Source organism: Oryzias latipes, chromosome 20, assembly GCF_053564925.1.
Source record: "Oryzias latipes strain Hd-rR chromosome 20, Olatipes_Hd-rR_3.1".
Classification (NCBI taxonomy): Eukaryota; Metazoa; Chordata; class Actinopteri; order Beloniformes; family Adrianichthyidae; genus Oryzias; species Oryzias latipes.
In genome coordinates this window covers 1,979,859-1,998,424 of record NC_136256.1, presented here as the reverse complement: position 1 = coordinate 1,998,424, position 18,566 = coordinate 1,979,859, and the positions used below count along the sequence as shown (strand labels likewise).

General features: G+C 44.3%; 1 protein-coding gene across 2 annotated transcripts; it reads right to left on the bottom strand.

The window, feature by feature from the left end:
* Positions 1–352: 352 nt before the first annotated feature.
* Positions 353–17,014, bottom strand: plppr4b (phospholipid phosphatase related 4b). Of its 2 annotated transcripts, none has more exons than XM_011473565.4 (7): positions 16,518–17,014; positions 10,827–11,012; positions 10,097–10,226; positions 9,652–9,847; positions 7,546–7,603; positions 6,770–6,943; positions 353–5,701 (listed from the first exon to the last, which is right to left on the bottom strand). In XM_011473565.4, exons 1-7 carry the CDS (start codon positions 16,587–16,589, stop codon positions 4,037–4,039), a joined length of 2,481 nt encoding a protein of 826 aa, XP_011471867.1. In that variant the 5' UTR covers positions 16,590–17,014; the 3' UTR covers positions 353–4,036. The 2 variants fall into 2 exon arrangements, with proteins under 2 accessions (XP_011471867.1, XP_078795060.1); XM_078938934.1 differs by having other exon boundaries at positions 10,045–10,226; positions 16,518–16,763.
* Positions 17,015–18,566: the final 1,552 nt, after the last annotated feature.

Below are 18,566 nucleotides of genomic sequence, written 5' to 3'. Positions count from 1 at the left end.
TACCCTCCAGCCCTAGACCTGTATGTTTGTGGACGTAACAGAAGGGGCAATCGATAGCTTTGCATTGAGTGGAGACCACTCCAGATGAATCCCGACTCATTTGTCATGTGAACTTGTAGTGTATTGAAAGTAACATTTTGTTCATGAACTTATCTAGAGAACAGTGTGCTAGCATACTGCAAAGAGTTTTTCTTAAGCGGAAATGCCCCGTCTGCGTACCATCAACTGTCCCCAGGTTCTAGTTGATGGAGGCTGACAAAAGGCATTAAATATGATAGATGTGTCTATCATAGAACATCCAATAAGTTGTACAATGTCAAACACTTAGAACAAAAGCTTCAGAGTCTACACGTCTGTATAATAAACATTTATTCCAATATTTCATGTCTGACATAACTTTGACAGCTGTGGTAGACTTGCTGCATCAAACTTGAGTTTCAGTTGCTTTCAAATGATTCATATTTGATCAAATCAGGTTAATAAACCAGAGGAAGATTTTCTTTTTCCTCACATGACAGCAAAGATATGTAGGTATTTTTATTTTTAGGATGCATAGAACAGAAATGGCTGATCACATTATCGGTAAGCATTAATTGTCCAGAGACATGGATGCACACATGCATGACCATCTGCTCTGCTACTCATTGGATCGATCACTTCAGGATGTTGTGTTGCATATGCCTTCCAGACAATCTGTCCATTTGACAGAGCTTCCCTTCAGATTTTGTACTCAATCAACATTTATAGACACTCTCAACCAGAGCTCTGTGAGAAAAACGTGACAAAAACCAAACCAGCCATCAGCGGCTCTTCGTCATGCAGACATGGGGAAGATCAGCCTCTGGAGATTAAAATGAACATCAGAATGGAGAAGAAATATGGCTGAGGTAACTTTGAACATAACCTTGTACCGTCTCAAAGTGACAGCTGGAATCTGTGTGATTTCTGGTTTCACTTTTCTGTTTTTTTTTGGCAGCAGTGCCTCTTCAGCTCATCTGAATGCTCTGAGCTGCTGGACCTGCTGACTCCCATCAACACACAAAACTGCTGTGGCCGGTTCATTAAGACAGCATTCATGTTTAAACGTCAACAGGCACAGTTTTGAGGCCTTCATTAAAAGCAAACTCAAAAATCCTGTTAGTTTCACACATCACAGAGGCTGCTGCTTCTTTCACATAAATGTTAAAACTGGTATTAATATTTGACTGCCGTCAGAAGTTAGCATTAAACTTTTTTTTTTAAAACAGAACTTTGATTTAGTTGGACTAAGGCGGAGTCAGCCCACCTGAAGGTTGACTGATGATCAGCTAATAGGATTTGTCGATTAACTGTTGAAGACAAATGATTGTTCTTGCAAATAGAAGCTACAGCTGAAATGGGAAATGTGGGTTTGATCAGACTGGGTTCAACTGATGGTGGAGCAGAGACGTTTGTCAGAGTTTAGGTCCAATACCTAATGCAGGCATCTTTGTGTAACTGTTGGAATCTGTATATTTGTAGATCGTCTGGGGCATCTGCTAAGGATTGTGCTTCTGGACCAACAAGTCATTGTTTCTGCAGATAGAAAGCGGTACTTAACTGTGGCATCTTTTTGGGAAGATTCCTTATTCGAGGGAAGAATGATCTCTGTTTTTTTTTTCCTCATCTTTTAGAATAAAAGAAAATGCAAATAACAACAAATGTCAAACCTTTAGTTGGATGTTCCCAAAGCTGTGTAAATAAGATACTCAACATCTGTTTAGGAGCCAAGATGGTGTACGACTGTGTGCATTAAAAGCACATTGACTGGTTCCGTTTCAGATTTTAAAGTATCCTTTAGAAAAACGGTCATTCAGAAGGTTTGTCAAAAATGCTACAGTAGAAAATGGAAGAAAACACTGAGATCCTGCTGCATACTGGAAGTACAAATGTGTCAAATTCAGTAAGAGAATTCTAAAAGTGATGGCCCGCTTTACCGTCAGTCATTCCAGCTTATAAACAAAACAGTCTTTTTTGTGGGAAAGCATCACTTCCCTGGTCCCAGGTTCTCTTTACATTTGGGTGTTTTCACAGGATGGTATGGCCACTTTTCAAATAACTGAATACAGAAGGAGAGAAAACCTGTGCTATGCCTTAAAGCAAAACAGTACTTTCATTAAAAGATTTTTACACTATGAAATACTCACACACACAAAAACACAATTAAATTGCATAATGCTTCGTAAAGTCATCATTAAAACACACTGTGAAACATGCAACTTCATCTGGGAAATGCTAAATCATGTTAAACATAAAGCAAAATATATTGATCATATACAGAATATGATTGATCCCAAACTCCTGGCTTTGGAAATCTCCACAGATCGTCACACCGGTATTGAAATGGTGGTTACAATAACACGTGTGCCAAAATTTCAAGTATTTAAACATTTTTACTCTGCAACATGAAAACAAATTCATAGTATAATATTTTAGACTTGATAAGTGAAACTGTCAAACGTCTCCACGCTCAGAGAACAGTGGAACAACAGTCACAGTAAAAAGCTGCTGGTTACTGAATGGCACAGAGGGAAATCACAGCCCGACTTCGCTGCTGGTTCAGCTCATGCAAGTACTGAGGGGGATCAGATCAGCAACGTGGCCCACTCCTCCTCAGCAGAGCCTCCAACACACTGCTGATTATTACAACGAGGTATTAGGATGTCATGACGTGATGCTGATCACACAAATGCTACAAAGAAGTCAAGTTAGCACTGCTGCTAATGTTCAGAGCAAACTGTGCTACTAATTCATGTATTTATTTAAAAGCACACAACGCACAATTTAGGAGATGCCTGGTTGACATCAGATGTGGCCACAATATTAGTTTGCTTTCTTCTACTTTATTTGAGTTTATGTTGTACAACTCATTCTTTGGGTTTAGGAGAAAAACTAAAAATGTGAACTTTGACCATGCTTGGGAATGCTGAATGTGTGTGAAACCTCCCGACTCCCATCAGGTGGTCCGTACCGTGCCCCAGTACACTTGGTTCTGTACCGCGGAGCACTTTAGCCATTGATGAGAGCTGAACAGAGCAGGGTGCCTCCCTGAACCAAGTCCTCCAAAGAATCCAAAACCGAAGACAACAATGTGCTACAAGTCAGATCACAGTGGAAAATATAAAACACACTTTTTATTTCTTCACTAGACTTCCTTTATCTGGGAGCCAAGCTTTTTTTCTGAACTTTTTTTGGTGTAGTCCCTGCCACCTACTGTCAGTGCTGTGACAAACACTGTTGTAATGTCAGTGCTGTTTCTCCTTTTAGTGCTGAAAGGTTTTGTATGTCTACGGGTTTCAGAGCCACACAGATTGAGGATTTTGGCAAACCTCACACAAAGTAAACATTGGTTTCAGTGCAAGGCGCAGCATTGCTTTCATTGCTACAGGACGGAGGCTAAGCACACTTCGGTTCAAACTGTTTTCTGTTGAATTTGTCGTTTCTGAGCAGAAAACATGGAAAATAGAAACTATTTGAAGTCATCGTTTTAAAGTTTTACAAAAGACTTTTTTACTTTTACAATTATAGAATTTTTCTGGGTTTTATCAAACAGTGTAGCACCACCTTCAGGTATACACACCACTTACAATGATGAGACGTAACACCTGTTACATAGTCATAGTCTGAATGGAACTGTTTTGATTCTTTTTTAGAAATCTACAACTAGCTAGAGAAACTCTTTCCAAGTGTTTATATATGTATATATATATATTTCAATATATGTATATATAATCATTATTTCTTCAACCTGCATGACTGTAAGGAAATGTTTGCCTCCAGTAAAAACTACAGGCACAGACTCAACACCAACAAGGGTTTTTTGGGCATGACCACAGCACACAGTGAGAACTTCTACAAGACTTAAATGCTTGTGCTTTAGTGTAAACTAGTACAAAATCATGCTATGGAAAACCTCATAACTTATGTACTCTGACCATTTACAGTGACAGCTGGCTTTTTACCAGTTTTCCGATCTTTTTGGCTACATCTTGATCGGACCACCATGTCTCTCTAGACTTTAGTCTTTGAATGCGGGGGTCATGGATGTTCCCTTGTAGAAAACATTTCGAGCAATGTCCGGGCTGTTGGCTCTCTCTGGAACCATGATCCTGTTGTTCCCTTTTCTTCGCAGTGTTGACTCGCGACTGGAAGCAACTGAAGGGGTTTCTGAGGCGGTCTCTCCACCACCTCCGGACGCAGAACCTCCTCCGTCTCCCGGAGTGACCCGTATGGTAGAAAGACTCTGTGGGTTGGGTCTCTGCTCTGACTGGCTGGTGCTACTGCTCTGGGTGTGGACAGTAACTACAGGTGTGTTTCCAACTGCGGAAGCCGTGGTAACGATGTGATTGCATCTCTTCCTATCGATTGAGCCTTCACGTATCGAGTCTGAACTCTCTGAGTCTACGTTCTGATCACTGTGCTCAAAGGACTGTCTCTGACCTGCTGCAGCGGTCCCGGGGGTTGCGCCAGCTCCAGTGCCATGATCCAGGGAGCGCCATCTCCATGATCCACTGCCATCTGTGGATGGAGGTTGAATCACTGGTTTGCTATTTTCAGGGTGGGCCTCTACCCTCACAATGGCTCCAGTGCTCCCTGAAATGCTGCGTGAGGTGCTGCCCAGTGAACCGGAGCCTGTGTTGCTGGTGAGGTCTTGATCAATGGGTGCCCTGCAATGAGGAGCACCCTGGCTACTTCCATTCTTGTTCACACCAATGCTGCTCTCATCTAAGCTTTTGGAATGTGTTTGTAGTAGCCCCTGCTGCTTGGACATGGCAATCACCTGCATGATTCGAGGCTGACTGTTTGGTATGTTTCCGTTAGTCCTGCACACTGCTGCCATATCTGCTGCCCTTTGCCAGTTAGCTTGAGCGGTGCTGTTTACCGCTGACATCCTGTCACTACCTCCATCTCCTATTGATTTCTGGGAGGTGCTGCTGTAAGGCTCATGGGCCTCCTCTGGGATGTGGACTAGCTGTGAGGAGCCCGGTCTGGACTGCATGGATATCCTGGTTCCTCCTGCTATGCCACTGCAGTTAGTAGGCAGAGTGGTACTAGTACCCGGGGGCAGGCTGGACATGTATGCGTGGCTGTCGAGACCTCCGTTTAGGCTCACTGCAGAGGGTTCAGAGCTGGACCGAAACTCCATGCTGCCGTGGTGGTGTGCATGCTGGGAGGACTGGCCAGACGCAGAGTCCACAGAGGACGAAAAGGACTCGGACACCAGCATGGAGCACTTGTGGTTGTTATTCTTACTCTTCCACTGAGACAGAAGCTGTTTGGAGCGGCTGGAGTCCATTGAGGCGTGGTGAAGAGTGGCAATGTGACGTCTGGCAGCTTCCTCGTACATCGAGATGGCTTGAGGGGTGTGAACGCGAGGGAGGGTGTGACTAAAAGTCATGACAGCGTCTTTGTTATGAGGGTTGCAGGGGGAGATGACCTCAAAATCTGCACTGGAGCGTTTGAGGCTTTCGTCCGCTCTCTGCTGAAGGCTTTGGTGGAGCACGCCTTCAGAGTGGGAGGTGGGCATGCCCGGCTCACTCACCATGCCAGCTTTGACCTGTAGGTGATGGAGAATGGTCTCCTGGCCTAGGTGGGGCATGGAGCAAGAGGGCTGATGTACAAGCAGAGGGGGGGTGCTGCCGGTCTCTTCACTAGACTGAAAGTTTCCAACTGCATACAGACCCTAGTGACACAAAAACACAGGAACACCAAAGGCTTATTTGAAGTCAAGTGTGATCCTCACATCAACTTTGACAGTGCAAACAGCCTTTGCAGTGGCCGACCTTTACGATTGTGACAAGATAAGACAAACAGAGATGATCTGAGCTAAAGTCATTTATTTGCATCCACAGCATCCGTGTTTCCTCCATGTTCGTTTAGGCCAACATTCCTAAATCCTCTCTGATTTGTCTTCTTAGTCACGGCTGCATATGGGCTGTCTGAGGTGAAAAAGGGGGAAACCTGTACGCGCCATGCATGATGCAAGTGACCTGCATGAACTACAACGGCCATAGACAGCTTGGTGAGTCCGTAAGGCGAAAATGTTTCTACAGGCATGCTGCGGGCGACATGTTGTAGTGCAGTGGACACTTAAGCAACATGTAAGGGGGGGGATTCAGGTGTGTCATATGGATCTTTCATGTTCAAAAACTCTACAGAATCCACAGGAAGCTGTTTCTGCTGCAGCCTTTAGGAGGCTCGTCAGCTTTCAGGCCCAAACACAGAATTGATTTTTGATTTGATTTCATTTTTATTTTTTGTTTTTAACCATTAATTGTAGTCAATACAGGAAAAAAATCCCACAGATTTATCAATTTCATTACAGAAATGATGAAATGCATTGATACATTCTTTCTCTTTCGGCTTTTCCTATCAGGGAATCTCCACAGCGAATCATCCTTTTCCACCTCAATCTATCAACTGCTTTGATACATAAAAACATTAATTCATGATTTCAGTAAACAGAAACCATTATATAAAAAAACACATGATCACATTAAACCAGTAATTATTGCTACACGTTGGAGATCAAGTCAAGAAAATCAATAGTTATTGATTATAATTAAAACACTTCAGTAATCATTATTGCACAATGTAATAGTCATAGGTTTTAGTTAAAAGAGCTTTGATTATTTCACCACAATCAAGTTCAAACATGGATTTGGAATTATTCAATCACCTGTTGATCCTTAACTCCTCGTATCTTCATACTGTATCATGAATCCACAGAAAGAGGTTAAAGGAGGCTTACCAGGTACACGGCAATCGCACCTCCAATCAGAAATCCCAGGTAGACGTCTACAGCGTGGTTCTTGTACTGAATAATTCTGGTCAGCCCACAGATGATGGCGCTCATCACAAATGAGAAGACCAGCAGAGGTTTGAGCAGCTTGGAAGAGTCCGTGAGTGTGCTGTTGAAGTACATCTGTCAACAGCAAAGACATCCAATTTTAAACCATCAACTTTCCATCTTTGTCTTTTTGGACAATTTGTTCTTTTAAAATTCTGACTTTCAGATATTTTTAAGTCAAACGCAAAAACACAAGACGAAACCATCGGGACTTGTTTATTATCATTTACAAGATTTGAATATTATCTGGATGAAAGTATTTCATTTGACTGCTTTTCTTTGTCTTTCTGCTGCCCCCTTCAGGGGTCTCCACACAGAATCAACTACATCTAACTCTCTCCGTCTTCCTCGCCCACACCAACCATCATCATCGTCCTCCATCCAGCTATAAAGAAAGTTATAGCCCTTTTTAAACTCAGAGGAAACATATTATTAACGATAACAGAGTCTTTAGATCGTTTTTTTTTCACAGGATGGCTGGGTCCACTGGTGTGACCATGAATTTCTTTTAGGCACACCATTGAAAAGTGCAGTTCCATATGTATGGAAATGACACACAACAGCGCTGGATTGTACCGCCTTGTGGTTGCATTATAGAGCCTTATTCCCTACATGGTAAACGCGAGGCTTCAAACGTTTTGTATTCTTATTGTCACTTTATTTCTACAAATACTCACCGAAACATAGACGGCAGCAAAGGAGGCAAGGGTAGCATGCTGCGATGGAAACGATTTTCTGAAAGACATAGAGCAGCAGAACTGTGAGTCGGCTAACATCCTTTAGCTTTGCTCTCATGATTCCTGCCTGTCTACATTTAAAAATGAGACAAGCATGCAGTCTGCTCTGCTGTGAGCTGCAGCTAAATGCTCCGCTTGAGGGAAAGGGAACCAGTGGCCCAATTTCTCTCATGGCTCCACCCAGTGACCTACTTCTGACACCTCTACATCGTCGCTTCCATAAACCAGAGCCCAGCTCTTACTCACTGTACGTGCAGAGATGAGCGTATCTTTCATTTTTATGTGCAGCATCTGTGGAGTCATAAAAAATTCATTTACACACAGACTCATGCTGCTGTGCTTCTGCATGAATCCATCCAGTTTTATAAGAGGTCTTAGAGCATTTGTAGACCACAAATAAAATGTTCCATCCTGCATCCAACAGGGAATGCTGAGCAAGACACCTAAACTCTGCTGTTTTAAACAAAAAGCATACTCAGATCAACAAAACTGTACTTAAAAACCTGGGCATGCAGTGGAAATCATGACCCACTGAGATCGCCTGACTCATGCCTTCTGTATTCCAAACCATTTTCATTTTCTACACTCAGAAGTTAAGATGACAGCTCTATTTTTGGGCGGACAGTCCAAAGCTTGCAGGTGAAGGCTGAAAGTTGGGTTGGGTGCAGTGAACCCAGTGACGGACAGGACATAACGAAGCTGCAAGCCTGCATTAAGTCTGCTAGTCCTGGTGCCAGTCCCACCAGTGACATCTGGTCCTGGTTTCCGTCTGGCCCATGCTGGCACCTCCCGTTGAAATGATTGACCCCTAAACTCATCGTTCTCTGCCTGTTTTGTCTTTTTACAACATGTGTCGAGTTTATGATAGCAAAAGCCATCACACAGCCATTGATCCGTCCAACAAGCTGAAGAGGACCCCCCCCCCTCCTCCTTCAAAGGCATCGTATTCACTGAAAATGTCAAAAGCAAGCGGTGACATTTTGATGCCCTGTAACCCTGCTCCACGTTTGTACCTTCCATTCATCCGTGTTTACTTATAACGTGTTGAAATGATGAACGGGGGGGGGGGGGGGGGGGGGGGGTCAGGGTTATGACTTTTTGTTTAACAAAGACAAGAACTACATGTGATGGAGATAGAGTGTAAGCAATGATAACTACATAGCCCCAACACCTGTCCTCTGCTGGACGATGGCTTTCTTGAAGGGTCTCCTTCTGTTCCTCTTGTTCTGCTTTCATTTTCTCTTCAAGCCAAAACTTTTCATTTGAACTTTTCAGCAAAGTTAGAAGCTCTGGGTAAAGTTTTTAGAAGCTTTAGGAAATCAGCCCGTGGTCTGATCTTAGCTCCGCCTATGTTTATAACTTCTAGCGTTGTGTCCACATGACATCGTGAGTCTGTCTTCTTGGTTTTTTTATGATACCTTGTTTTTCTTAAACACCCACTCCCGTAAAAAAGGTGTTTCTGGTGTTTTTAACATGTTCTTGTAGCATTTTCCTCATGATGGAGGACAGATATAAAAGAACTTAAGATCAAAACTGTGTATCTGAGGATTTCTTCATTCAAACTGTGATGAATCAGGACTAAAGGAAATGCAGTTGGAAAAAGCTTGTATTGTTACGTGGAAGCAACAATCAACAGGAAGCGGTCTTCCTGCTCTGCTCCATTCTGATCCTCCACCTGCAGACCAACAGATCCATCAACGTCTTTGTTTTCCTCGTCTGAGCTGGAATCTGGATCAGAACTGGACGGATGGATGGATCTGATTTTGCTGCCATTTTTGTCGGGCCGTTGATGTTAGCTTGGGGTTGTGAGGAGCTGTAAGCTAGCGGAGAGTTAAAACGAAGGGACGATGGTAACCTCAGGTGAATTCCTAAGGAACTCCTGCCGCTCTGCTGAAAGTGTGTCCTAGAAAACGACACTGGTTTTTCATTTTGCATCACTTTAATTAAAAACCCACTGGAAACACCATAAAATGAAGATAAAACTAAAGTTGGAGTGGGACTTTGAGTACGTTATGAAGCTGTTTGGCTGTTTGCCTTGTTGCTCACCTGCCTTGGGTGATAGCTTTGGGATCTGCTCCAGAGCAGATGTCCTCCATGATGAAGGGGTTCTGCTCACAGCTGAGGCTCAGTGTGGTGTAGTTGGGCTTGCACACAGTGAGGAAGTAAGGTGCAGGGTAGCCAGTCATCAGCTGGAGGATGTCTGTAATCAGGGCTGTGGCACAAAGTCCAAAGGCATGAACTCCTGTGAACGTGAGGACAGAAGCTTAACTCAACGGGACGCATCAGATGTGCTGACAGGGCGAGAGCTTTGCACGTCATCAGAAAGTTCAGAAATGCTTTAATCATTTCTGTTTGGAAAAGACAAAACCACCTTAGAGCTCCAAAAGTCTGTCTAAACTGAGACCCCAGTAATTTTGGTTTCTGGTCAGACATGCTCACAGTCACTCATGATATGAAGCTGCTGTGTGGAGGACAGGAGGAATGTCGCTACCAACAAAGCGGATGGCTCTGCGCATGAAGGAGTTGAAGTTGCATCCGGCGGCGTTGATGTTGGCCTCCGCCGTGGCGCCGTTCTTCTTCTGCGACAGGCAGCAGAACAGGATGGCCTCTCCAACCATGATCTGTGAAGGCAGAACCGCACGTGTTTCACGTCTTACAGAGACGCGGCAGGACTGTTTGATGCCATTTATACTCGTGATTCTTGGAGTTTTGTAAATGGAGCTACATTTCAGCTGTACAGCACCTTCCAGATTATTATGCAGATTATATTTTTCTACGATTTTTCTAAAAACTGAATGCGAATATTTCACTACCCATTTTTCTAGAAGAAAATCGTTTTTTTTAGTCTCATGTAAACCAGAAAGTAGGTTTTTCAAAGCAGGAAAGCTGCTGACCTGGTTCCTTCTGCACATGTAATCCAATGAAACCTGATTTTTAACCAGGTGTCCTTCAGGAACAAGATCACATATGAAGATTTGTAATCCACCGTTTTTTTGATTTGGTTAGAACTAAGAAATGTGGATGAATATGAAACATTGTTATTTTAAAACCATTTTAAAACTTTTTAGAAACACTTTAGCTCTTGGTAATGCTTATATTTAAATTATCACGCTGCTTTATAATTAAGTCTACAGTCCATCATGTCAACTGAAAGTACCAGAGCTACAAAATATGCATTAATATGCTAATAGGCTTTAAAAATCCACTCCAGTCCGACTTACTGTGATGGCCGGTCCAGCAAAGGCCAGGCTCAGCAGCATCAGGAGGGGGATAGCCTCATGGTGAGGGTCGATGTAGGGCAGGCTCAGGCTGCGGTCATGACAGTTGTAGCCAGACTGAACTGGTTTGAACACGTCCGTCCACTCCAGGAAGTAAAGGCTGACCACTGACGATACAAGGATCGGCAGCTGTGGATCAAGATGGACAGAAAATCTGGTCAGAGGTCACAGGAACGATACCAGAAGCTCTGAATAACTCTAAAGGATCAATACTTGATCCACAGGCAGAGAAGCTTTTGCAGCCATACCCTTATGGTTCACTGGTTATGCTCATTTGACTTTATAGTGAGCACAATTCATACAGACCAAAATGAGGAATTAACATTTAACTGCACCCCACACCCCATCTCCAGCAGCTGAATTCATTGTCCTCATCCCCATGTTGCACACAAGTAGCACAGAACTCATGTTTATTCATCTGTGCTGAGAACATAACATCACAGGGATTCATTCCCATCTTTGAAATGAAGTCAGAATAATAAAGCTGGAGTTTAATTCCCAGTCGACCGCGTCTAATGCTCCAATGCTTTGCACGAGCGTCTGATTTGGATGAATGCTTGGCTGCTTCAGGGCTGCAGCTGACTTGTCGTCTCTTCAGTGTGCGGTGCACTGAGAGCTGGTGCCCTTCAGTGACAAATCCTGTCCAGCAGTTGGAAAATGAAGGGGGTAAGCACCAAGAAACACTGTCCTCTTTGAACCAGCACAGCTCCTAACCACTCCAACTCCAAAGAGTGAAGGTAATGAGATCCAGAGGAGCCTCCTGCATTCTGTAATGCACATGATCTACACAAGATGGCAAAGTTCTAAAACATGTCCTTTTTTAATTTGCTTTGAACCAGCTGACACTTTAGAATTCTTGCTGAATAAGCGGCAAAAAACTGTGAACAAGTCAGAGCATATTTAGCATCCGTGCTCGCTAACACCGACAGCTCCAGCGGTGGGTGAACTCTTTCTGTCAGCTGTGAGTCACATCACGCTTCGTCTACATCAGCAGGTTTCATTTAAAAACACCTGAAGTATTTCATTTCATCCACCACTAAGGCACAATCCAGTTCCCAACATGGCCTCATTGAAGAACATTAGGTCATCAGCATAGAGGTGAACCAAGCGTGGACAACGCAAACATCCTGACTTCAGTGTCTCTGCACCTATTGTGAAAATAACAAACAGAAGCACTAAAGGAAGGAGTTATTCTGTTTACTGAGATACTATAACCTAAAAGCTCAAATACTTTGTCTTTATAACAGTTATTATTAATACAGTATAACTATAACAATCACTATGCATACAGTTTTCTTTGACAAATCCACAAAAAAAGCACAACTGTATGCATACTTCTCTCATGTTTAAAAGATAACAAACGTTACATAAACAAGATTATAAATTCACTATTTTCTTCCACAAAACCCACACAATAAAATTCCAGACATGTTAGATATTTTTATCTGGCATAAGGATGTCAATCTGTGTTTGTAGGAGTGATTCTCACTTAATTCTATCAGAGAATTCATCTGTTTTATCCAACAGTTTCTGTAATCTCCTCCAACTAATGTGGTGGTAGCAAAACAATAAAACCAAAAAAGACTCAGTCATATTAAACACACATTTCATTGCCTTGCTTTTATTCAAAACTACACTAAGAATGTGTATTTTTATCTACCCTGTTCCTTTTTGTGACTGAGATTATAGAATGTTTGTCGGTTTGTCCTAAAAAACTGCTGAGCCTTCCAACAATGAAGAGAACAGAGACAGAAAATAATGAGACCTACAGGAGAACAGGTGAAAGGTCATTGGCCCACAACAGTGGGGAAGATCATGGCTGAGGGGTAACGCCTGTGCTATCCTAGGCACGTTAACGTTGGTAGTTGGGTCAACTAGACCCACTAGACAGTGCTCTGAACTTTTTTTCTTCAATGATTTGTGATCTTCACTGGTGTCCATGGATTACATGAAATCTTTCCACCTTTATCCACCTTTGTCGTGGTAGGGAGAACATGTCAATGGAAGGGGGGGGGTCATCTAAGATAGAACAAGGGTTAAGGAAGTTGGAAAGGGACTCTACTCAACCCTCTGCAGAAATAACGACCCCATTGCAGCAAAACTGTACCTGATAGCAAGCAGAGAAGCAGACCAGACGTTATCACTGGCTGAAACCAGAACTCTAATACACAACACCAGGTTTTTTTTATTTAGTTTATGTCTTTTTTGAAGCAATCATTTAGCCAAATAAATGTATTTTTGTATTTTTATTTTTGCCAAAAATCCAACTCTATACTTTCAACACACTTTAAAGACAACAAGGGCTGCGAAAGGACAGAGTTAAAGAGCAATGCAAAATACAGAAGCAACAGAAAGTATATTTAATCATCAAAAGCACACAAAATGATTCAAACCCATCAGAAAACAACACACATCTTCAGGTCAAAAGCCATTTTATAAAAATGTCTTCAAGACTTGAGACCGCAGCAAAAAGAGCTGCTCCTTTTCAAGCTTAACTCACATTTCAATCCCAGACGTCGGTTTCATCTAACCTGTTTTACAAAACAATGCTGAGTCGGCTCACTAAAGAGCACCCACAGAGTAACAGCCCGTCTGCTCAGCTGTGACCCAAAGTCTGTGAGTCGGATGCGGCTCATGGCAGAAGTCAGCGCTCAGATCCACTCCTGCCAGATATTCACTCATTTATCAACAGAACTCACAATACTGAGAGCTACAGCATCATGTTCTGGGACAAAATGAATCCTCCATGTCAAAAAGCGCTCTGACGCTGAGTTTGTGGAATAAAATTCCATTGAAGCTTTAGTGAAGCGGCTCGTGGGTCACAGCGGTGAGTCAGGTAAACCACCAGCCGTCTCTCTTTGGAGGACCAACAATTTGGTGTGCTTTGTAGAAGCACAGCTGTGGAAACACAACCACATCAAACACAAAGCTGGGTTTCCAGTGAGACACATCTTTATCATTCCAGTTAGGTATAAAGATGTGTCTCACCAGAGACTGATTCAAGACACTGCAGAGAAAGGCAAAACATCTAACCGAGTCCTGCAACAGTTTAATGGGGAAACGTTTGAAACATTACAGATTCTGGTGAGTTGCAGCAAAGCTGTTGTGTCGAGACAAATCTGCAGGAATTGGTGGGATCTCAATGGATATCGTGAAATCCTGAAGGGACGGAATATTGGCCTACAAGTGAACAACAGACAGCAACACCTGACCCACAAAACAAACAAGCTCACTTCCCTGGACACAGTTCAGCAGTGTGTCCTGAACCGTGATGAAGAAATCGCCAAAGCAACGCCGGGAAGGAGCAGCTGTTTTCCTCTGACCATGGAAACATGGCTTCAACTGTACAGACTAAGCATTCGTCTCAGGTTCAGATGTGTCTGAAAAGTTCAGAGGGCATTCCATGTCAACCAAAGACTAGAGAATGAGTTGACAACCATTCCAGCTGACTGTGTCAGAAAATAGGGTTTTAGAGTGTTCAACCAGTCAAAATGCTGCAGGAATAACTGACTTAAGAGAGCGATGGCAAAGAGAGTTCTGAGTGATTCTCCTCATTCTTTCTGCTCCCTTCCTCTGAAAAGCTCTGCTTCCTGTGGGAGATGGTGTTCAGCGCTGGCCTTCTGTCGCCCTACATCTGCTAACAGCCATCCTCCTCAGTCTCACCCCATTTTCTCTCCAGGTTCAGGATCTTTTCGTTCAGTGGATTGAATCTTTGCCCTGTCCCTGGTCACCTGACAGTTCCTCAAGGCTGCTGTGACGCTGCCAGAAGCTGTGAACAAAACCATCACAGATGTGGAAGTGCTGCTCTTCCACTGTGGCACTGCTGATAAAGCAGGCTGGTAGTTGAATTCCCACCGCAGAGTCTTTACAGTCCCAGAAAGTGTTGAAGGTTGTGTTGTCATTGTGGTCATGCCAGCAGCGTGGAGCTCTATGCACACTGTGCTCTTCCTGCGATGCCACTGTGATGATGAGGATGATGATGATGTCTCTCCTGACAAGCTTGCAGTATTTATCTTAGCGTATAGAAGAGAACAAAGCAGAACCACAGAACTCCATACAGCATCCTATTGGAAAGTATTTGGCACATCACTTCACTACTTCTTAGTTAAATGGATAAAGTGTTTCCCTGAATGTAACCAGGAAGCTGCATAGGAACACGGGTACACAACATGTTTAATATGATCCCTGTGTGGGAGACACCACAAACAAGGCAAACCAACCACTCCCAATTTAAAAGAAAAAACAGAATCACAAAGTTGACATGTTCTTTTCGGAATGGCCTTGGCGAGGATTCATAAAGACGCCCTGGAAGCTGTGGGATGCCTTTGGCTTTGTGAGGTCAGGTCATTCCGGTCTGAGGGGAATGAAGGCTGACGGGATGAGCCCCCCCACACACAGCTGATGCTGAGGAGCAGCATGCGGGTGCTTCTGGACTTCCTTTGCCCCACATCACTGTTGCTTAACAGAGAAGGGGGGGGGGGGGGGGTTACCAATCCAGCATTCGGGTAAATGGACTGGATCAGTCAGAACTGACATCCACCTGCAGCTGTACAGGGGTTCCGCTTTTCACATGTGCATGTTTGTCTATGAGTGGGGGTGCTGGTGCTGGGGGGGCAGGTCAGCTTGTTTGGACACTAAGCTACATGGGAATCCTCTGAAGCACAAAGTGATACCAGTCAAGCAGCTCATTTCCCGCTGTTTTTCCACTGGCAGGCTTCTTCCTTGGTTTGGTCACACACGATATGATCTTCTGTGTCTCTGCAGCTTCACATGCTTCTGTTAATGCAGCTTTGAGGAGAAGCAGCCTGGGGAGCTTTGCCTCCACTGAGGCTGACAGCTTCCTTCATTTTACTCATTGACTTTTCTGTTTCATTTGCTGCTTCTTGGTGTCGGGATCAATGTTGAGGCTTCGCAGCATCTGAAAGGCGGGTTGCAGGTGAAGACACACAGCGTACCGGTAGACATGCATCTTGGCGGTGGAGCACTCCACCCTGAGCAGCTGATGAGATGAACGGCCGACTCAGTCATGCAGTAACCCTGAGCAGGCTGGATTCCATCCTCCACTGGCTGCAGTGACTTCTCAGCACTGACCCACTTTACACGGGCCCTGCTGTCTGTGAGTCAGGCCCAGAACCGTCTGAGCGGCTGCAGCTGATGGTTGTGTTCAGGTGGAATCTTTTTCTGAGACAAGCGTGCATGGAAATGTTGCTGTCATGCCGACTGCATCAAAGCAGGATCCAAAATACATGAGGCCAGGGTGCGCGTGACAGGCCGGCAGTGAAGTGGAGCGCGCATAACGCGCGCAGAGGAAGAGCACCGGTTTCCACAAGCTGCCTGTTCCCGCATTTCAGCCGCTCTAAAAGAGGACACGTATCTGTCCGCGTGCTCGGCGCCGTGCACGGCTGAAGGACAGCAGGAACGCTGGCATCGCTGCTGCTTTCCTGTCTGCAGAGGCTGAACCTGGACGCAGAAGCAGCTCCGCTGTGCGTCCAGCTCCTCTGTAGACCCTACAGACCCGAATGGCATCAATGTTTGTGGAAGCCGCTCCTCAGTCAGTGCATGCGCGCGGGCGCCTCCATCCATGCTGCCTCCCGCGCGCACCACCCGCGTCCGCAGCTCAGACCCCAAACTCACCTCCACAAAATAGAAACACGGCAGCAGGCTGACGCTGTCTTTGGTGAGCACCCCCTTGTCCCGCGCAGACATGGTCAGGCCTGTCAGTGCGGATCGTGACGGGGAGGACAGCTGATGCTCCTGCGCGGATCAGGGGCGCTCCTCCATGCCGCGCGGCCGGACGCTGGAGACACAGCAGCTCACGATCCGGACTCAGCCTCAGCGCCCCGGCATTCAGTCAGGATGGGGGGAAACCCGCGGCTCGGTTCTGAGCAACTCCACCCACCCAGCGGAGAGGACGGAGCTGTGGCGCAGGCGCGCTGACATGAGACGTCTGAGTGTGACCTGTCACTGTCACGTGACAGCCTTCGGTCACCGTTCACGGAGCTCCTGCCGTTAGAGGGAACACCTGCTGCAGGCTCCGCTCTGCTTTCACTTTCAAGATGACATTTTCTTCTCGCTTTAGCTCGAAAGCCAAGAAGGTGACAGACAGCCGGCAGAAGGACGCCCCCTGCAGGCCGGAACCGTGACTGCATGCAGAGTGTTTGATCCTGTCTAACATAAGCGTCCACGATTGTGTACGGAGGCCGGGACGTGTGTTTACACTGAAATAATAACGATTACTGAGAAGAAAATGTGAAATAATAAAAAAAGGAAGCTCATATTTTATGTGGAAGTATTACGGAAATATTTCAAGCCAGTTCTGCTTCAGCTGTAGGTCTTTGACAGGAAGTTTATTTTAACCACATTCATCAAACAACTACGGAGCCCATGTCCTGACATGAAAAAATTAAAATAAAACTCGTTCCCACAAATTAAAATCTTGTTTGCACAAAATACTATTCCGTTGTTACGGTTTCAGTCACTTTGTGTTTTGTTCCTTGATTTCCTGTTTTATTTTGTAGTATTTCCTGTTTTGTTGTTGTTTCGAGTTTTACCTTGCCCCATCAGTCCTGAGTGTTTCCACCTGTCTCTTGTTGCCTTGTATGTATTTAAGTGCTGTCTTTCCCTTCCTCCTGTGCTGGTCCATATTGTATTCTACCCCGGTTTTGAGTCTTTCTAGTGTTTCGAGTTTTGCCTGCCGTATGCAGTGGTTTTGGTTTCAGCTTTAGTTTTGTTATTAAACCCCGTTCTCCTGCAACCTCCTGCCTCCTCTCCTCTCTGCGCCTGGGTACTTCCCATTCCCTCCGTAACATCCGTTCCCTCAAAATAATATAGCGTTCCCCCGAAATGATTAACTCATGCAAACAAAAATAATTAATTCTTGCAAACGGAATAATTATTCACATCAGTCATTCATAAACACGATATGCTCTCCATCCGGCCACAAAAGTCACTTTCAGCGGTAACTTCCGTGTTTTTGTGACCCACATTCGTACAAGAAAGGAAAAATAAAAACAAGAATGATCAATTTGTTATTGTCTCACTGAATATAAGAAAAATATCATAAAATTTATGATACCTAAGCTTGCTGCTTTGCCATACGATTCACCAGATACCAGCAGAGCTCTTTTGCTTGTCATTACAGCATTCAGGCAGCTGGCTGGCCGGTAGACAGACAGCAGCTGATTTAGTAGTTTAGGGTCGAATAGGAATAATGATATTCAGGACTTGTCTTTTATTAACATACTCTTTAGCAGTCGCTTTACATTCGAAGGCTAGCAGGCTACATGCTAACTAGCCGAACATTTATCCTGGTATTAACATCATAGATTTACAGCAGATACCTTCACATTTCTGTCTGTGTGTGTCTCATTACATTGCATTGAAGACACGGAGGATGTTTAGAGATCAGATTTATTTATTTTAAAAAGCACAAAAGCATCGGTAATCACGTTCATTCACATCCTTGTACGCTCTCCGTCCTTCTTGCTGCAAAAGCCGCCTCCTGCCCCTACTTCCGTGTCTCTGTGAGCATTCAATAGGGGTAAAAATAAAAGCAAAAATGATCTATTGTCTCGATGAAAATCAGAAATATAAGATTAAGCTGGTTGCTTCGCCTACTGGACTTATCTTTTAACATTTAGCATTACAAACATGGCTGTGAGCAATATCCCATCATGCATCACA